The 15,767-nt window shown below is 45.8% G+C and overlaps 1 protein-coding gene across 1 annotated transcript in view; it reads left to right on the top strand.

Annotated features, from left to right (window-relative positions):
* Nucleotides 1-15,561, top strand: part of LOC141055874 (uncharacterized) — a 57,157-nt gene extending 41,596 nt beyond the window's left edge. The window contains exon 7 of the mRNA XM_073552590.1: nt 11,223-15,561. Coding sequence (XP_073408691.1) covers nt 11,223-12,481 — 1,259 coding nt within the window. The 3' untranslated portion in view covers nt 12,482-15,561. The remainder of the gene's footprint in view (nt 1-11,222) is intronic.
* The last annotated feature ends 206 nt before the right edge of the window (nt 15,562-15,767 follow it).

The raw sequence follows: 15,767 nt of genomic DNA, 5'->3' as shown, positions 1-15,767 counted from the left end.
GGGAGTGGCAAGGAGAGGCAGGGATATGGCGAGGGATATTAACACAGTATGGGTGCAGGGTGAAGTAACAATCCTAATAAGTAAAGTAACTGTTCATGAAGGGTTAACTTATCAGTCCAACGGCTTCCTGACTGTAGAGTCTTAGGTTCCAATGGTGGCGCCTACACAACTGGCTCGTGATGATTCCAGTATCGTCCTGAATAAGTTGAGGATCTGGTTCCCGGCGGTGGCGATGAGTCTTTGCTATCTTGTGCGGGGTTCAGGATTCATTGTGTGTAGTGTCTGTAACACTGCCAGAGCATGACGCAGCTTGATAGTAGTAGGCGGCTGAGGGAGGACACATTTCTAGATGGGTCACCTGGTCTGTCTTAGGCGGCTTGCGCGTGGTGACAACTCGCCCGGAGCGTTTGACACCTTCGGTTGCGGGAGCCAACAGGCACAAGGCAGATCTCACAGTCACTGTACCTGGCCGCAGGGAATCTATAGTGCGGGCCTGCGCTGTCACAGTGCTCAGAGGATGGAGCACCAAAATTCCCCTGCTGCGCTGTGTCTTCCCGCCAAGTCTGCCCGCTCTTTCCCGCACCCCGTCTCTTTTATCTTAGTCATGCCCCCTGCTGTCAAGTGCAAAGGTCGGTCCGTGTTGCAAAGCTTTCCCCCGGACAACAGCGGTGACAGCACCAGCCGTTCTGGAACCAGCGCAAGAGAGGTACCTCCCATCCGGTCCATCTTCTTACACTCCCCCTCTTCTTTTGCTCGCCATTGCACGGGCGAGAGTTCTTGTAGTACATGTTGACATTCTCCTATTCCTTGAACGATTTGTTGCCAAATAAATTGGTCTTGATTGTATCTGTTGGGGGGGTATCCCGGCAGTTGCCCGTTCGGAGCACCATAATTCAGAAGGACTAGATGAGTCAGGTTGGGTAGTCGAGTCAGGTTGAACAGGTAAGGGCGGGGACATGCCCGTTTCCAACGGAGAAGCCACTTCAGGGACTTCAGGAACTTCAAGCACCTGTCCCTCTCTTGGGTCTGCATGCGGCTGTTCAGGAACTTCCTCTTCCTCACAATCAGCAACGACTGGAGGGGGTACTTCAGGAGCACTTTGCACCTCTTCTATTTGGTCAGGATCTCTTGATAAACAGGGTTGTAGCATATTCTGGTGAAGTATTCGAGTGGAAGCGTTTTCTTCCCCTTAAGGTTGGATTTCATAGACAGGCCCTTCGTAGTTGATTCTCCACTTCACCTGATACAGGGTCTTCTTCCTCCCGTACTCCAGCTTGTCTCTAGGATGTTTATCTCGGACCAACACACAGTCCCCAGCTTGGAGAGCTGTCCCTCGCAGAGGAATTATCTCTGGATGCTCTAGTTCTCAAAATCTGGTCTGCACCAGGCGATGTAGTGTCTGCAGACGATGACGATGTTCTCCTACCCAGGTTGACACCCCCGTCCGTGGGTAGTCCTCCTCTGGATTCAACTCCAGCTCGGTAATCTCTTTTCCTGGATGGCTGATCAGCGGGTTATACGGAGTGTTGTGGGGAGGAGAACTCCCATAGAGTGAAGGATCCCCATAGAGTGACCGGGCCAGAACCAAGGGGACCGCCATCAGGGTTCCTGAAGGAACGACACCGGGGGGACAACAAAGAGAAACACACAACTGAAGGTAACAGGGCAGCAAGGGGCGGGGTGAGGATAAAAGGAGCAGGGGGTAAGCGACGTATTCACCGGTCAGTGACTGGTGCTTTACCCTTATCGGGGGCCGTCCTCCGCCCACGGTCGGTCGCAGCTGTGCCCGCTGTTTCCCGCCCTGCGACGGCCGGTCCGCTACCCCTAGCCGCCGCCGTCACTATACACCAACCCGCTGCAGCGGCCTGGACACTGCCTCCCTGCCTTCACCCACTGCTGCGGCCCTCCCATCACCGGCCTCAGTGGACGCCACCTCGCCATAGGCGGCAGTAGAGGCCTGCACCCCATCTACAGAGGGACCCTTAGTAGAGGCCGACTAACTGTGACTTTAAAGACTGCGACATAACTGCGCTTTGAGACGGGAGCTGGCTAAGACGTTCTGAAAGCCCTAACCTGCTGTGTCTTCAGGGGGTCATCTACACCCAGGATTACCCCAGCTCCAGGATTCCTTCAGGGCCTGTTGCGCCCCAACGGCACAGATCCTCCAGGGCCTGTTGCGCCCCAATGGCACAGATCCTCCAGGGCCTGTTGCGCCCCAACGGCACAGATCCTTCAGGGCCTGTTGTGCCCTCACGGCACAGATCCTTCAGGGCCTGTTGTGCCCTCACGGCACAGATCCTTCAGGGCCTGTTGCGCCCCAATGGCACAGATCCTTCAGGGCCTGTTGTGCCCCCAGCGTCAAGGTTACTTCAGGGCCTGGTGCTCCCCAATGGCAAAGATCCTTCAGGGCCTGTCGAGCCCCAGCTTCCCCTGGATATCGGGGTGCCAAAACAACCACATCAGCGACCTTGAAGCAGCCACGCCTGTGATCCTGAAGGACGCCTGGAAGGATAAGATAACTTTAGGAAATAAGGACCATAGTTGGCCATACGTGGCCCATTACACCCGGTCTAGCTGGATTAGTCGCTTTCTTGATAAGAAAAGTGTTGTTATTGTTGAGTCCCTGCGTGGACAGATTGGGGTTATACCTTTTGTTCGTTCAGCATAGCCCCAGTGGCTCCAATTCATAAAAGTTGATTTAAAAAACCACGCACAGTCTCGTGTCTCGTCACTGCATCCTGAGAACCTGCTGTACCCTACAGTGTAACCAGTGGTGCGATGTATTCGGTTGTTGTACACCCACACTAGCTCAGCTACGTATTTAGGCCACCAGGCTTTTCGGTCTTCCTCCAGTGTCCTTAACATCTGGATCAGAGTTCGGTTGATCGTTTTTCAATCTGGTACAGGCGATGCAATTCTTCCATCACTCGCCCAAGAAAACAGGCGCCTTAATCGGAGTGGATTCTCTTTGGGCAGCCGTACACCGGAATTAAATTCTTGCAGATGGCATGTGCTGCGGATTCTGCGGTTTGATCACGTCAGGGTCATAACGACAAACTTCGTGAAGTGGTCCGTCATCACCAGACAATGTTCATATCCTTGATGAGCCGGGTCAATCGTCAGATAATGTATCATCAGTACTTCCAGAGGAGCAGAAGTCACGATGGTCTGTGTGGGAGCTCTCTGCTCCAGAGGTTTTGCTAATTCGCAGCTCCTACACAGCCGACAGGCCTCTTCCACCACGGCCTTCAGTCGAGGATGATAAACTAGCTTTTGCAGCCACTGAAGGTCTTCTCCTTACTGAAGTGAGCTCCTCTTTTGTGTGCTCCTGTAGCCACCTTAGGTAGCAGCCCCTTGGGGATCAACACCTGCCAGGTAACACCCAGCTCCCATTGAAGTTGGATCTTCCGGTACAACAGCTCATTCTTCAGTTGGAGCCTTTCCCACTGCCGAAGGATCTGCAGAGTCCCTAGGGACAAGGGCATCTCTCTCTGTGACTGGAAAGTTGTTTTAGCGTCACCCATGTCTCATTTGAGCGAGTTCCCCATCTTCTTGCTGTAACCAGACCAACTCATCATGGGACTATCCCAATATGCATTCTCAGGACACTGCCTGTGTGCTCCTACTCGTTCTTTTCCTTCTGGGATCTGGGACAACACAGCTCCGAGTCCATGCAGGCTTCCATCAGTGTGGAGATTAAATGGTTGAGAGAAGTCGGCATAGGCTAACACTGGCACTTCAGTCAAAGCCACCTTCAGAGCTCGAAACGCTTTCACCAGGTGTTCTCCCCATGGAATAGTCCTGTTTTTTGCGCCAGACGGCACCCCTTTCAACAGTTCTAACAGCGGGTTCACGATGTGAGTAAAGTTCTTTACGAATCGCCGATAATACCCGATAAGAACCAAGAAGGCCCGTACATCTTTCACAGTCTTCAGGGTGGGCCAGTCCTGTACCACAGCAATATTCTCACGGGACGGTCTCACCCCCTCAGCAGAGACGACATGTCCCAAGTACTCAATCTGGGTGTGAAACAGATGACACTTCTGAGGCTTCATTATCAAACTGTGTCTCTGAAGACAGCTCAACACCTGTTCGAGTCGCTGGAGATGTTCCTCATACGAGGCGGCATGCACGATGATATCGTCTAGGTTGATGAGAGTGGCCTCAAAGTTCAAATCGCCTAAACGCCTCTCCATCAGTCGCTGGAAAGTACCAGGAACGTTAGCCAGCCAAGGCATTCGGTTGAATGCGTATAGACCCATGGGAAGTATAAAGGCCATCTTTGCTCGGTCATGCTCGGACATTGGTACTTGCCAATAGCCACTGGCTAAATCCAACGACGAGAAGTATTTTGCCCTTCCGAGGGCAGACAATGATTCCTCAATCCTTGGTAGCGGATAAGAATCTCGCACAGTGCAGGCATTCAGTTTACGATAGTCCACACAAAAACGTAAAGTTCCATCTTTCTTTCGTACCAGCACGATGGGAGCAGCCCACGGGCTCTTACTCTCTTGAATAACACCACTCTGTAGCATCTGGTCAGCATCCCTTTTAACTCTTGGTACATTTGCAGTAGAATTTGTCGGTATCGTTCTCTTATAGGTGCGGCATTTCCAGTTGGAATCTCATGGGTGTTTGCTGTAGTGCAGCCAAATCTTCCTCATGACGTGCAAACACATCCTTATATCGCCCTAATAGAGCTTCTACGTGCTGGACCTGTTGCGGTGTAAGTTCTGTTAATTCGGCCCGCATTTGTTCCAGTATACGGCACCTCTCCTGCAGGTGCTGAGGTTCTGGTACTGAAGAAATGTCTACAGCCACGGTCCAAGGATCCCCCTGTTTCACTGTCAATTGTATGGCCTGTGGTGGTATCAGTTCTTCTAGCATGCCCAGAATTTGCGCCACTTCACTCCTGGGTGGGAGCGTGATGTTACCTTCTCCCAAATTAACACATCGCACTGGGACCGTCCCATCGTGTACAGTAGCTAATGTCCGCGCAACAAGGAGCCCTGGAGGTAGTTGCTCCATAATAGCTGGCTCTGTCTGTATCTCGACTCCTTCCAGAGGTGTACAAGCCCGGACGGGCAGAGTAAGCATGATTTGGCCCGGTGGTAGAACAAGATTGTTCCAGCCTCAGTCAATCACTTTACCCAACATCTTCCCGTCAATACAGGTTTCTTGGGCTTGGGCCGCATGGATTAGCTGTTGAAACACTCTCCTTTGGGGAGTGCGAGGGCTCCGCTGTTTCAGGAACACATCTGGGGACTCATAGAGGAGAATATGTCCGAATTCCTTCAACACGTTGATCCTTAGAGTGACAGCATGTCCGTTACCTGTGTCACCGGGGTTCAGCACCACTCCCTTTCGACCCGGGTCCTTACCACAGACGATGATTTGCATCCAGACTTCCCCTGCGACCGAGATAAGGGAAGTGTCATTGGAAGTATGTTTCAGGCATCGTGGTCACCCGTGAGCCAGTGTCTACCAGACAACGAACAGCCTGACCATCCATTTCGGCCCAGACGAGGGGACACATGGAAACTAGACTTGTGGGACTTCCGATACTCCTTCTTGACTGTTCAGGCTCTGGGTGGCGTCCCCCTGCCTCGGAGCCTCCTAGTTTAACGGACGGCGCTGGAGGGGCCTACTTCGTCGTGCACACCACCGAGCCAAATGTTCAGTTTCACTGCAGTTGTAGCATGTGGGGAGTTCTTCTCGGCGGGACGTTCTTGTTTCGCAACAAGGTTCAGGACCAGTTTTCCCCCCAGGCGGGTTTGATGATGCTGCTGGTTTCTTTTTTGAATCGGCCAACTCTTCTCGTATATCCTGAATTTCCTTCCGCAACTCTTCCACCCATCTCGGTTCGGTGGCCATTCTCCTCTCCGCTCCGGACCTTCCCCGACTGGACTGTCACCCCCTGCTCCTGCTCGCGTGTGTGCGCTTCGCTTCCCACTTCAGAAAAGGTCATGCGTGGGTTTACCCGCAAGCGCTCTCGCAAGGCCTGTTTCAGCAACACGTCTCGCAAGCCTGTCACCAACTGATCCCTCAGCACTATGTCAGTAGAACCTACGCCTACGCCATCTTTTCTAGTAATGGCAGTATGGATCTCCTGTAGCCCGTTCATGTACTGGGTCACTGTCTCCCCCTCCCTTTCTACCTGGCAAAATAAGCACATACGTAACTCCCCTACGTCCGTGGGGTCTCCATGGGTTTCCTCCAGTATTTTTAACCCCTTAGTAAAAGTGTCTTGTCCCCAAGGGGGTCGTAGAATAACAGAGTCCCTCACCTCTCCATCTAAAGCCATCATGGCAACCTCCGCTTCTAATGCAGGGGTCGTGGAGTGCATCCTCATCATCCCACTGATCCGCTCAGTCCAGCTCCATAGCATGGTATTTTTCCCAGTAAACTTCGGGAGGTTGTTCAAAATCGCCCCCAGGGATATGCTGGACCTAGGGCCCACCCCAACTGCCTGGTCTGCCGTCTCCGTGCTTTTTTATTGCATCCTGCCGACTACGCCAAGTGTGAGCAGGTTAGCAGATGCAGTAACGGACAACAGGCAGAACAAAGGTTAATGTTGGTTTTACTTAAACAGGGGAATACTCCATGCAGGGAGTGTCAAGGAGAGGCAGGGATATGGCAAGGGATATTAACACAGTATGGGTGCAGGGTGAAGTAACAATCCTAATAAGTAAAGTAACTGTTCATGAAGGGTTAACTTATCAGTCCGACTGCTTCCTGACTGTAGAGTCTTAGGTTCCAAGTGTAGCGCCTACACAACTGGCGCGTGATGATTCCGGTGTCGTCCTGAAGAAGTTGAGGATCCGGTTCTCGGCGGTGGCGATGAGTCTTTGCTGTCTTGTGCGGGGTCCTGGAATCGTTGTGCGAAGTGCAGCGCAGTCTGTAACACTGCCAGAGCGTGACACTGCTCGACAGTAGCAGGCGGATGAGGAAGGACAGACACAGTTCTAGATGGGTTACCTGGTCTGTCTTAGGCAGCACGCATGCGGTAACAACTGGCCCAGAGCGTTTGGCACCTTCGGTTGCGGGAGCCAACAGGCACACGGCAGATCTCTGGTCACAGTCACTGTACCTGGCCGCAGGGAATCTATAGTGCGGGCATGCGCTGTCACAGTGCTCAGAGGATGGAGCATCAAACTTCCCCTGCTGCGTGCTGTGTCTTCCCCCAAGTCTGCCCGCTCTTTCCCCCACCCAGGTTTTTTTATCTTAGTCACGCCCCCTGCTGTCAAGTGCAAAGGTCGGTCCGGGTTGCAAAGCTTTCCCCCGAACAACAATGGTGACAGTCCCGACAGTTTTGGAACCGGTGCAAGAGAGGTACCTCTGGTCCGGTCCATCTTCTTACAGAGGCATTTTTTTTGGAAGGCTGCACAGCCCTCCATGTCCTAGCCGTACTGGGATTAGATCTTCAGACCCATTGTGAAACCATATGCAGGTGCACTGGGCCTTGGGTTCCTTGTGATGCATGACAATTGACAATGCTAGGCTTTATGTGGCTGAAGTGTGTCAGCAGTTCCCACATGATGAAGGCATCGATTCTGTAGAGTGGCCTGCCCATTCCCCAGACCTGAAACCAATCGAGCACATCTGGGACATCATGTCTCGTTCCATCTACGTACGCCACGTTGCACTACAGACTGTCCAGGAGCTGACTGATGCTTTAATCAATGCCAGGGTGGAGATCCCTCATGAGCACATCCGCTGCCTCATCAGGACCATTCCCAGGCATTGTAGGCAGGTCATACTGGCACGTGGAGGCCACACACACTACTGAGCATCATTTTCTTGTCTTGAGGCATTTCCACTGAAGATGTATCAAGGTTTTCAACTGGAATCTTTCATTCAGTAATATGTAGGATGTGGTATTTTAGTGTTCCTTTTATTTTTTTGAGCAGTGTATATCTGCGGTTTAATAACTAATTCTTAACAAATAAAAGCTTTAAAAAAATACAATAGAATATTACAGAGTTACTTTGGTAGGAGGGTTGGTTTCTTTTCAGCTCATTTTCTTGAAGAGGACAATACTGCCAAGATCAGAGGTTTTTATACTTGATTTTTCCATTCTTCCTTCTAATCACTAATTGTGGGAAGCTGTCTACATGGCCTCACAATTCTTCCCTCCATTACTCAAGCCACTGTCAGTAGAAACAGTGGCCTCTAGATGTTTCTAATACAGAAGGGAGCCTTTTTTATTCAGTTTGTTTCCTCACTCCCCGATTACAACACAGCTTTTATGTAAAAAGAAAAATAAATAAAAGGAACAGATAACTGACATCGGCTTCTCCTGGACAATACGAACTATAAATCGGTTACAGAATTAAAGCCGTCTGTCGAACATATCAAAAAAAAATTTAAAAACTTGTCAAATTGCTAATCAGTCATCATACCGCCACACAAAAAGTGGTTAAAAAAAACAATGAAATGTATGTAAAAAATAATGGTATCACTGATAATGCCAAAACAACTCAAAGGCTAAGTTCACACTAGGTATTTTTGCTGCACTCTTGGCAGAAAAGAAGCAGCACCAAAAGCTTATTTTTAGTGTGGTTTTCAGGATACCAAAGTTCACTTTGCTTCCACAACAGGAGCATGAACACAGGTCACCAATACAAGACATATGTTCATGAAAAAATACACATAGAAATGTTACAGCTGAGAGAGGTGAATTGGTCTGGAATAATTTACCTAAGACACTGGCAGTGCATTGAGTTTGTAGAACACTGTTTACTTCCACATTTTGGTCTGCCATTGAGTTGCTCACGCGTTGTGCACCTCACACCTTGGTCAGCCACAGGCATTGTTCAGTTTCAAACCTTTGTTGGCCAATGTCTACTTTATACATATCACTAATTTAATTCAACTGTACTAATCCAAACTGACATCTCAGGTGACCAGGACAAGATGGTAAACTTGGAAAAATCACAAAAATAAAAGGGTTTCGTATACTGCTGAACTTGCTATTTATCATTTTGTTAGCATTTGTTTCATCACCCATTGCTTTCAATGGGTGAAAAGTGCTGAAAAAAACACTGAAAGAAGTGACATGCTCCATTTCCGATAAAAACATGCAAAGTACAAAATACTGATGCCAAAAATACAAGCTGTATGCATGAGATTTCTAAAATCTCCTAGGCTTTGCTGGTACTGTAAAACGCAGCTGAAAATTGGCATTAAAAAAGGCATTAAAAGCTGTAAAAAGTCTAGTGTGAACTTAGCCTTAGGCTGTGTGCCCACGATGCGATTTTTAAGCGTTTTTGCCGCGATTTTCGGCGCGAAAACGTTTAAAAACCTTGTACAGAACGCACCCCATGCATTCCTATGGCATTCCACACATGCTGTGCTAATGCTGCGCTTTTTTCAGCGGCGGAATTGCATCGCGGAAAAAATCGCAGCATGCTCATTCGTTTGTGCGGAACTGCAAAGAATTGCCGCGATTCCGCACCCATAGGAATGCATGAGAATTGCTTACTTCCCGCATGTGGCTATGCCCACCATGCGCAAAGTTAAGCGTCTCATGTGCGGTTGGTACCCACGGTGTGGAGGAGAGGAGACTGTCCTCCAGGCCCTGGGTACAATACCCCTGTAAAAAAAAGAATAAAGAATAAAAAATCGGGGTATATTTACCTTCCGACGTCCCGCGCTGCCATCCCGGGCCTCAGCGTTCCCAGTAATGCCTTGCGGCAAGGTCCTGTAATAACGTAGTCTCGCGTGACTCTAGCGGTCTCGTGAGATCGCTATAGCAACGCGAGACCAACGTCTTCACAGGTCTCGCAAGGCATTACTGGGAACGCTGAGGCCCGGGATGGCAGCGTGGGACGTCGGAAGGTAAATATACCCCAATTTTTTATTTTTTAATTATTCTTTACATTCTATCTTTTACTATTGATGCCGCATAGGCGGCCTCAATAGTAAAAACCTGGTCACACTTGTCAAGCACTATGTTTGACGAGTGTGACCAACCTGTCAATCACTTTCCAAACGATGCTTCAAATCACTTGGAAAGTGCTTGAATATCGCACGCGAAAATCGTGGCAAAATCGCAAACATAATCGAGGTAAAACCGTGCGATTTTTGGGAAGGAGTCCGGTTTTCAGTGTCCGGATTTAAACGCTATGTGGGCACATAGCCTAAAACAAGCTTTTATATGGTTCTATTGGTAAATATTTAAAAAAGTTATAGTGATAAAAAAAACATTCACTATGCAAAAGTGCCAATACAAAAAAAAATCCTGTACTGCTGTAATTGTATTGACCCCAAGAAAAAGAAAAGTTATCATCACTTTTAATACATTGAACAGTTTAAAAAAAAAATAAAAAAAAATATATATATATATATATATATATTCTCGAATTGCTCTTTTTTTGTTCATTTTGCTTCCATAAAGTCAAAATGAAGAGTGATTATAAATTTTCAACACAAGAAAGAAGGTTCGGCACTGCTGCACCACCACTCCCTCTTCGTAATGCTAAGAGTAATAATTCACCCACACATACGGTATTTAACGCCATAACCCTGGTGGAGCGGGTGCTCTATCCTTAAGCGATAAACAAGATTCAATATGCAAGTAGAAAGGACAAGGATGGCACTCACCGTTCCAATGTAGAAAACTTTTATTCAAGGATAAAAATACAAAAGCTTGGGAGCAATGTGTAGAGTACAGACAACGGCCGTTTCGCTCTCCTGCTCTTCGACGGGTCCTGGACCCGTTGAAGTGCAGGAGTGCAAAACGGCCGTTGTCTTTACTCTACACATTGCTCCCGAGTCTATGTAGTTTTATCCTTGAATAAAAGTTTTCTACATTGGAACGGTGAGTGGCCATCCTTGTCATTTCTACTTGCATACTGATTACAAATTTTATACCACGAGATGCCGCCAATAAAAGCTTAAATTCATGTTGCAGAAAAAAGCCTTTGATCCAGGTTCATCATCTGTCAGTGGAACAATAGGGGATCTCCATGGTACTTGTAGCAGAAACATTCTGGAGAGGTAATATTTTCCATAAACAATACTGCTCAAAAAAATAAAGGGAACACATCCTAGTATATTGTGTTGTTTAAGTGTTCCCTTTATTTTTTTGAGCAGTATATTTTAGCAAAATTGGCCCTAATTTCTATGGCTATTTTTAGATATAAAAGTTATAAATTATCAGTATAAATTTTAGGTGATATTATTCAAGACTAATAAAAATCTATTTTTACTCTTGTCAGATGACTGTTCCAGGAGCTCAGAGGAATGCCACATATTTAGAGATTGTAAAGCAAATGATCGTTGGAATGCACAAGACACATGTGAAGAACATGCCATAATTCCAAATATAGCCCTTCACAGCAAAGATCTATCATCTGATCCTTTTGAACAAGTCATATCTTCTGATTCAACACAGAATGTTGGGAAAAATAAATGTCACAGCAGAGGTGTTATAAATCCAAAAGATCACACAGGGGAGAAGCCGTTTTCATGTTCAGAATGTGGAAAATGTTTTGACTGGAAATCAAAACTTATTAAACATAAGAAAGCTCACACAATGGAGAAGCCATTTTCATGTGAAGAATGTGGGAAATGTTTTAGTGACAAATCAGTTCTTTTCAGACATCTGATTAGTCACACAGGGGAGAAGCCGTACTCATGTTCAGAATGTGGAAAATGTTTTAAACAGAAATGGGGTCTTGCAACACATCAGCGAATTCATACAGGCGCAATGCCATATTCATGTTCAGACTGTGGGAAACCTTTTAATAATAAGTCAAATCTCGTTAGACATCAGTGGGTTCACACAGGAGTGAAGCCATTTTCATGTTCAGAATGTGGGACGCTTTTCACTGACAAGTCATCCCTTATTAAACATCAAAATATTCACACAGGGGCAAAGCCATATTCATGTTCAGAATGTGGAAAATGTTTTAATCTGAAAGGAAATCTTATTAAACATAAGAAAAGTCACATAGGAGAGAAGCCCTTTTCTTGTGAAGAATGTGGAAAATGTTTTAGTGAGAAATCTATTCTTCATAGACATCAGAGAATTCACACCGGCGCAAAACCTTTTTCATGTTTAGAATGTGGAAAATCTTTCAACCAGAAATCATGTCTCGTTACACATCAGAGGACTCACACAGGAGCAAAGCCGTATTCATGTTCAGAATGTGGGAAATGTTATCCTGCAAAGTCAAATCTTGTTAGACATCAGTGGGCTCACAAAGGGGTGAAGCCATTTTCATGTTCAGAATGTGGAAAACGTTTTATTTATAAATCTTCTCTTGCTTCACATCAAAATATTCACACAGGGGTGAAGCCATACTCATGTTCGGTATGTGGAAAAAGTTTTAGCCAGAATTCGGATCTTATTAGACATCAAAGAATTCACACAGGGAAGAAGCCATTTTCATGCCCAGAATGTGAGAAATGTTTTTCCAAGAGGTCGAGTCTTAATAAACATCAAAAAACTCACACAGAGCATAAGCACCTTTAATGTACCATATGCAAAATCCTTTTTCCCCTCAAATCAGAAGCTCAAGCAAACCTTCCCCATACACTCCCCTGTAACACAATCCCCCTTTACCTAATCTAGTGGACCATACTACCCTTGATTTTTTGGGGCATTGAAAGGTGTTAAGTATTTGGTCTGACTTTTTGTTAACTCATCCGCTTTTCCTATCTTTAATATCTTAAAATATCAATATGACCTTCATAATTCTACATTCTTTCAGTTTCTCCTGCTCATACATGCCTTTGGTGTGAAGTTTGGCTTGCTTCAAGTGTAATTGGGACTCTCTAAGTTGGGGTCATTACTAAGACGAACTGATCTGGCTAAACCCTTAACATGTACAGGTTACACAGCCAGTCTGCTATCTATGTCTACTATGAAATCTTTCGACAGTGTCCTGATGAAGTGGTTGAAGGCTTTGGTTGGTCTTAACCCCTTTGCACCAGAGCCCATTTTCGTTTTTGCGTTTCTGTTTTTCACTCCCCTTCTTCCCAGAGGCATAACTTTTTTATTTTTCAGTCAATATGGCCATGTGAGGGCTTGTTTTTTTTGCGGCACGAGTTGTACTTTTGAACGACACCATTGGTTTTACCATATTGTGTACTCAAAAAAACGGGAAAAAAAATCCAAGTGCGGTGAAATGGCAAAAAAAAGTGCAATCTCACAATAGTTTTTTTGTTTTGTTTTTTCACCATGTTCACTAAATGTTAAAACTGACCTGCCATTATGATTTTCCAGTTCATTACGAGTTCATAGACAACAAACATGTCTAGGTTCATTTTTACCTAAGTGGTGAAAAGAAATTCAAAACTTTGTTAAAAAAAAAAAGAAAATTTCCGATACCTGTAGCGTCTCCATTTTTTGTGGTCTTGGATCAGGTGAGGGCTTATTTTTTGTGAGCCGAGCTGACATTTTTAATGATACCATTTTGGTGCAGATACGTTCTTTTGATCGCCCATTATTGAATTTTAACGCAATGTCAAGGCGAACAAAAAACGTAATTCTGGTGTTTTTATTTTTTTCTTGCTACGCCGTTAAGTGATCAGGTTAGTCCTTTTTCTTATTGATAGATCGGGCGATCCTGAATGCGGCGATACCAAATATGTGATTTTTTTTTTGTGATATTGTTTTATTTTGAATGGGGCAAAAAGGGGGTGATTTGAACTTTTGTATTTTTATTTTTTTCATATTTTTAAAAACTTTTTTTTTTCTTTCTTACTTTTGGCATGCTTCAATAGTCTCCATGGGAGGCTGGAAGCTGTCATAGCCTGATCGGCTCTGCTACATAGAGGCAATGCTCAGATCGCCTCTATGCAGCTGAATTGCCGACCACAGGGTGGCGCTCAGCAATCCGGCATCAACAACCATAGACGTCTCAAGGAGTCCTCTGGTTGTTATTCCAACGCACCGATGACCCCCGATCACGTGACGGGGGTCAGCGGTGCACGTATTTCCGGCCTGACGGCCGGAAGCGCTTGTTAAATGCCGCTGTCAGAGTTTGACCTCGGCATTTAACTAGTTAATAGCCGTGGGCGGATTGCGATTCCCCCTGCAGCTATTGCGGGCACATGTCAGCTGTTGAAAACAGCTGACATGTCCCGACTCTGAGGTGGGCTCACCGCCGTAGCCCACTTCAAAGGGGGAGATGCGACATGCGCCGTACTAGTACCGCGCATGTCGCAAAGAGGTTATGGCCAGTGACTAGGGGAAAATAGTGGATTATTTCCTTCCCTGGAGGACAAGCTCTAGGAGAAGTTTGGTACATACTGTAGCGTATACTGCATCCAATTAAACTGCAAAAACTGTGAATCTTTAACTTGGATATTTAATATCTATGTAGAGCAGCACAAGGAACTTTCATATATGCTTTCTGGTCTTACCCTAAGTTGACGTGGTTGGGAATGGTCCTTTTTTATGCACACTAAATTTGAGTTTCCTAGGATCCTCTCTCCACAAATATGTCTTCTTATGCACTTTAAATGATATTGTCCAGATTTTGTACAAAAGGCTGTACTTTTTTTCTATACCAGAAAAGTAGTTATAATGGTGTGGAAATGGACTAGTATGCCATCATTATCCCATCTGGTCAATTTGGTTAACAAATATCCCGTTCTATAAATTACTTTAAATGTCCAGAAAATGGCCAGATACATTTCAGAAAACCGTGTTGCTTTGGCTTGAGACAGAGATTACAGTTGTTTCTGGACAGACATCTGACTGGGATGATATAGTGAATCCTGCTTTGAGCAGGGGGTTGGACCAGATGGCCCAGGAGGTCCCTTCCAACTCTACCATTCTATGATTCTATGAGACATCTTCCCCAATTGACAATTTACTAGGTTTACTATTGTCGTTCAACCAATTCTCTGTACTACTTCCTTTGGGTTTGAACGGGAGAAGAGTGTGGGAGTAAATGTGGTGTTGTTGTGTACGTGATAAATAATATTTGGGCCTGGGCTGTCTGAAGCCCTTTTAGGCTATGTGCACACGCTGCGGTTTTTTGCTGCAGATCCGCAGCAGTTCTGCAGACAGTGTACAGTACAATGTAAGTCTATGGGATTTACATTCTGCTGTGCACATGCTGCGGATTTTCAACTGTGGAAAAGCTGCGGTTTTGAATCTGCAGAAAGAATTGACATGTCAATTCTTTCTGCGGATTCTGCTGCGGTTTACCACCTATTCCATTGTCCAGGTGGCAAACCGCAGGTAAAACCACAGGTCATTTTACCTGCGGTTTTACCTGTGGATCTGCAGATACAAATCCGTGGGTGAATCCGCAGCGTGAGCACATAGCCTTATACTTGAGCTATGAAAAGTCCTTTTAAGTGGAGATGTTAATTTTTTAAGTGTTCTACTCCATCATAAAAGTAGTGTTCTCCTTTTCACGTGTTAAAAATGACACTTTATTTGCTTTATCTACATGTTCTTGTCCTTTACTGTTATAAATAAAATAAATCTTTAAAAAAATGAAGCAGAAAAACATTTTCATGTCCCAGAGTTTTTGAAGTGTTTTATGCACAAATCGCATCTGCTTATCATGTCAAAGGACTCACACGGAGGATGGGCGGTAGACTTTTTTTTTCCTGTTTTACTTACAGATTATAAAATAAAAATAGAACATTTACATTAAAAAAAAGTCACACCTCTTTTTTTTTTTATATATATAAATTTTTATTGAAATTTTTTGGTAACAAAAGGTGGTAACATAGGTAGCATTATTCATGACGAACATGTATTGTATTTACTATCACAGCATTCGTAGGCTGAAGGC

Source organism: Dendrobates tinctorius, unplaced genomic scaffold (genome assembly GCF_039654945.1).
Source record: "Dendrobates tinctorius isolate UK_male_01 unplaced genomic scaffold, ASM3965494v1 ptg000192l, whole genome shotgun sequence".
Taxonomy (NCBI): domain Eukaryota; kingdom Metazoa; phylum Chordata; class Amphibia; order Anura; family Dendrobatidae; genus Dendrobates; species Dendrobates tinctorius.
This window is presented reverse-complemented; position numbering and strand designations above follow the sequence as displayed.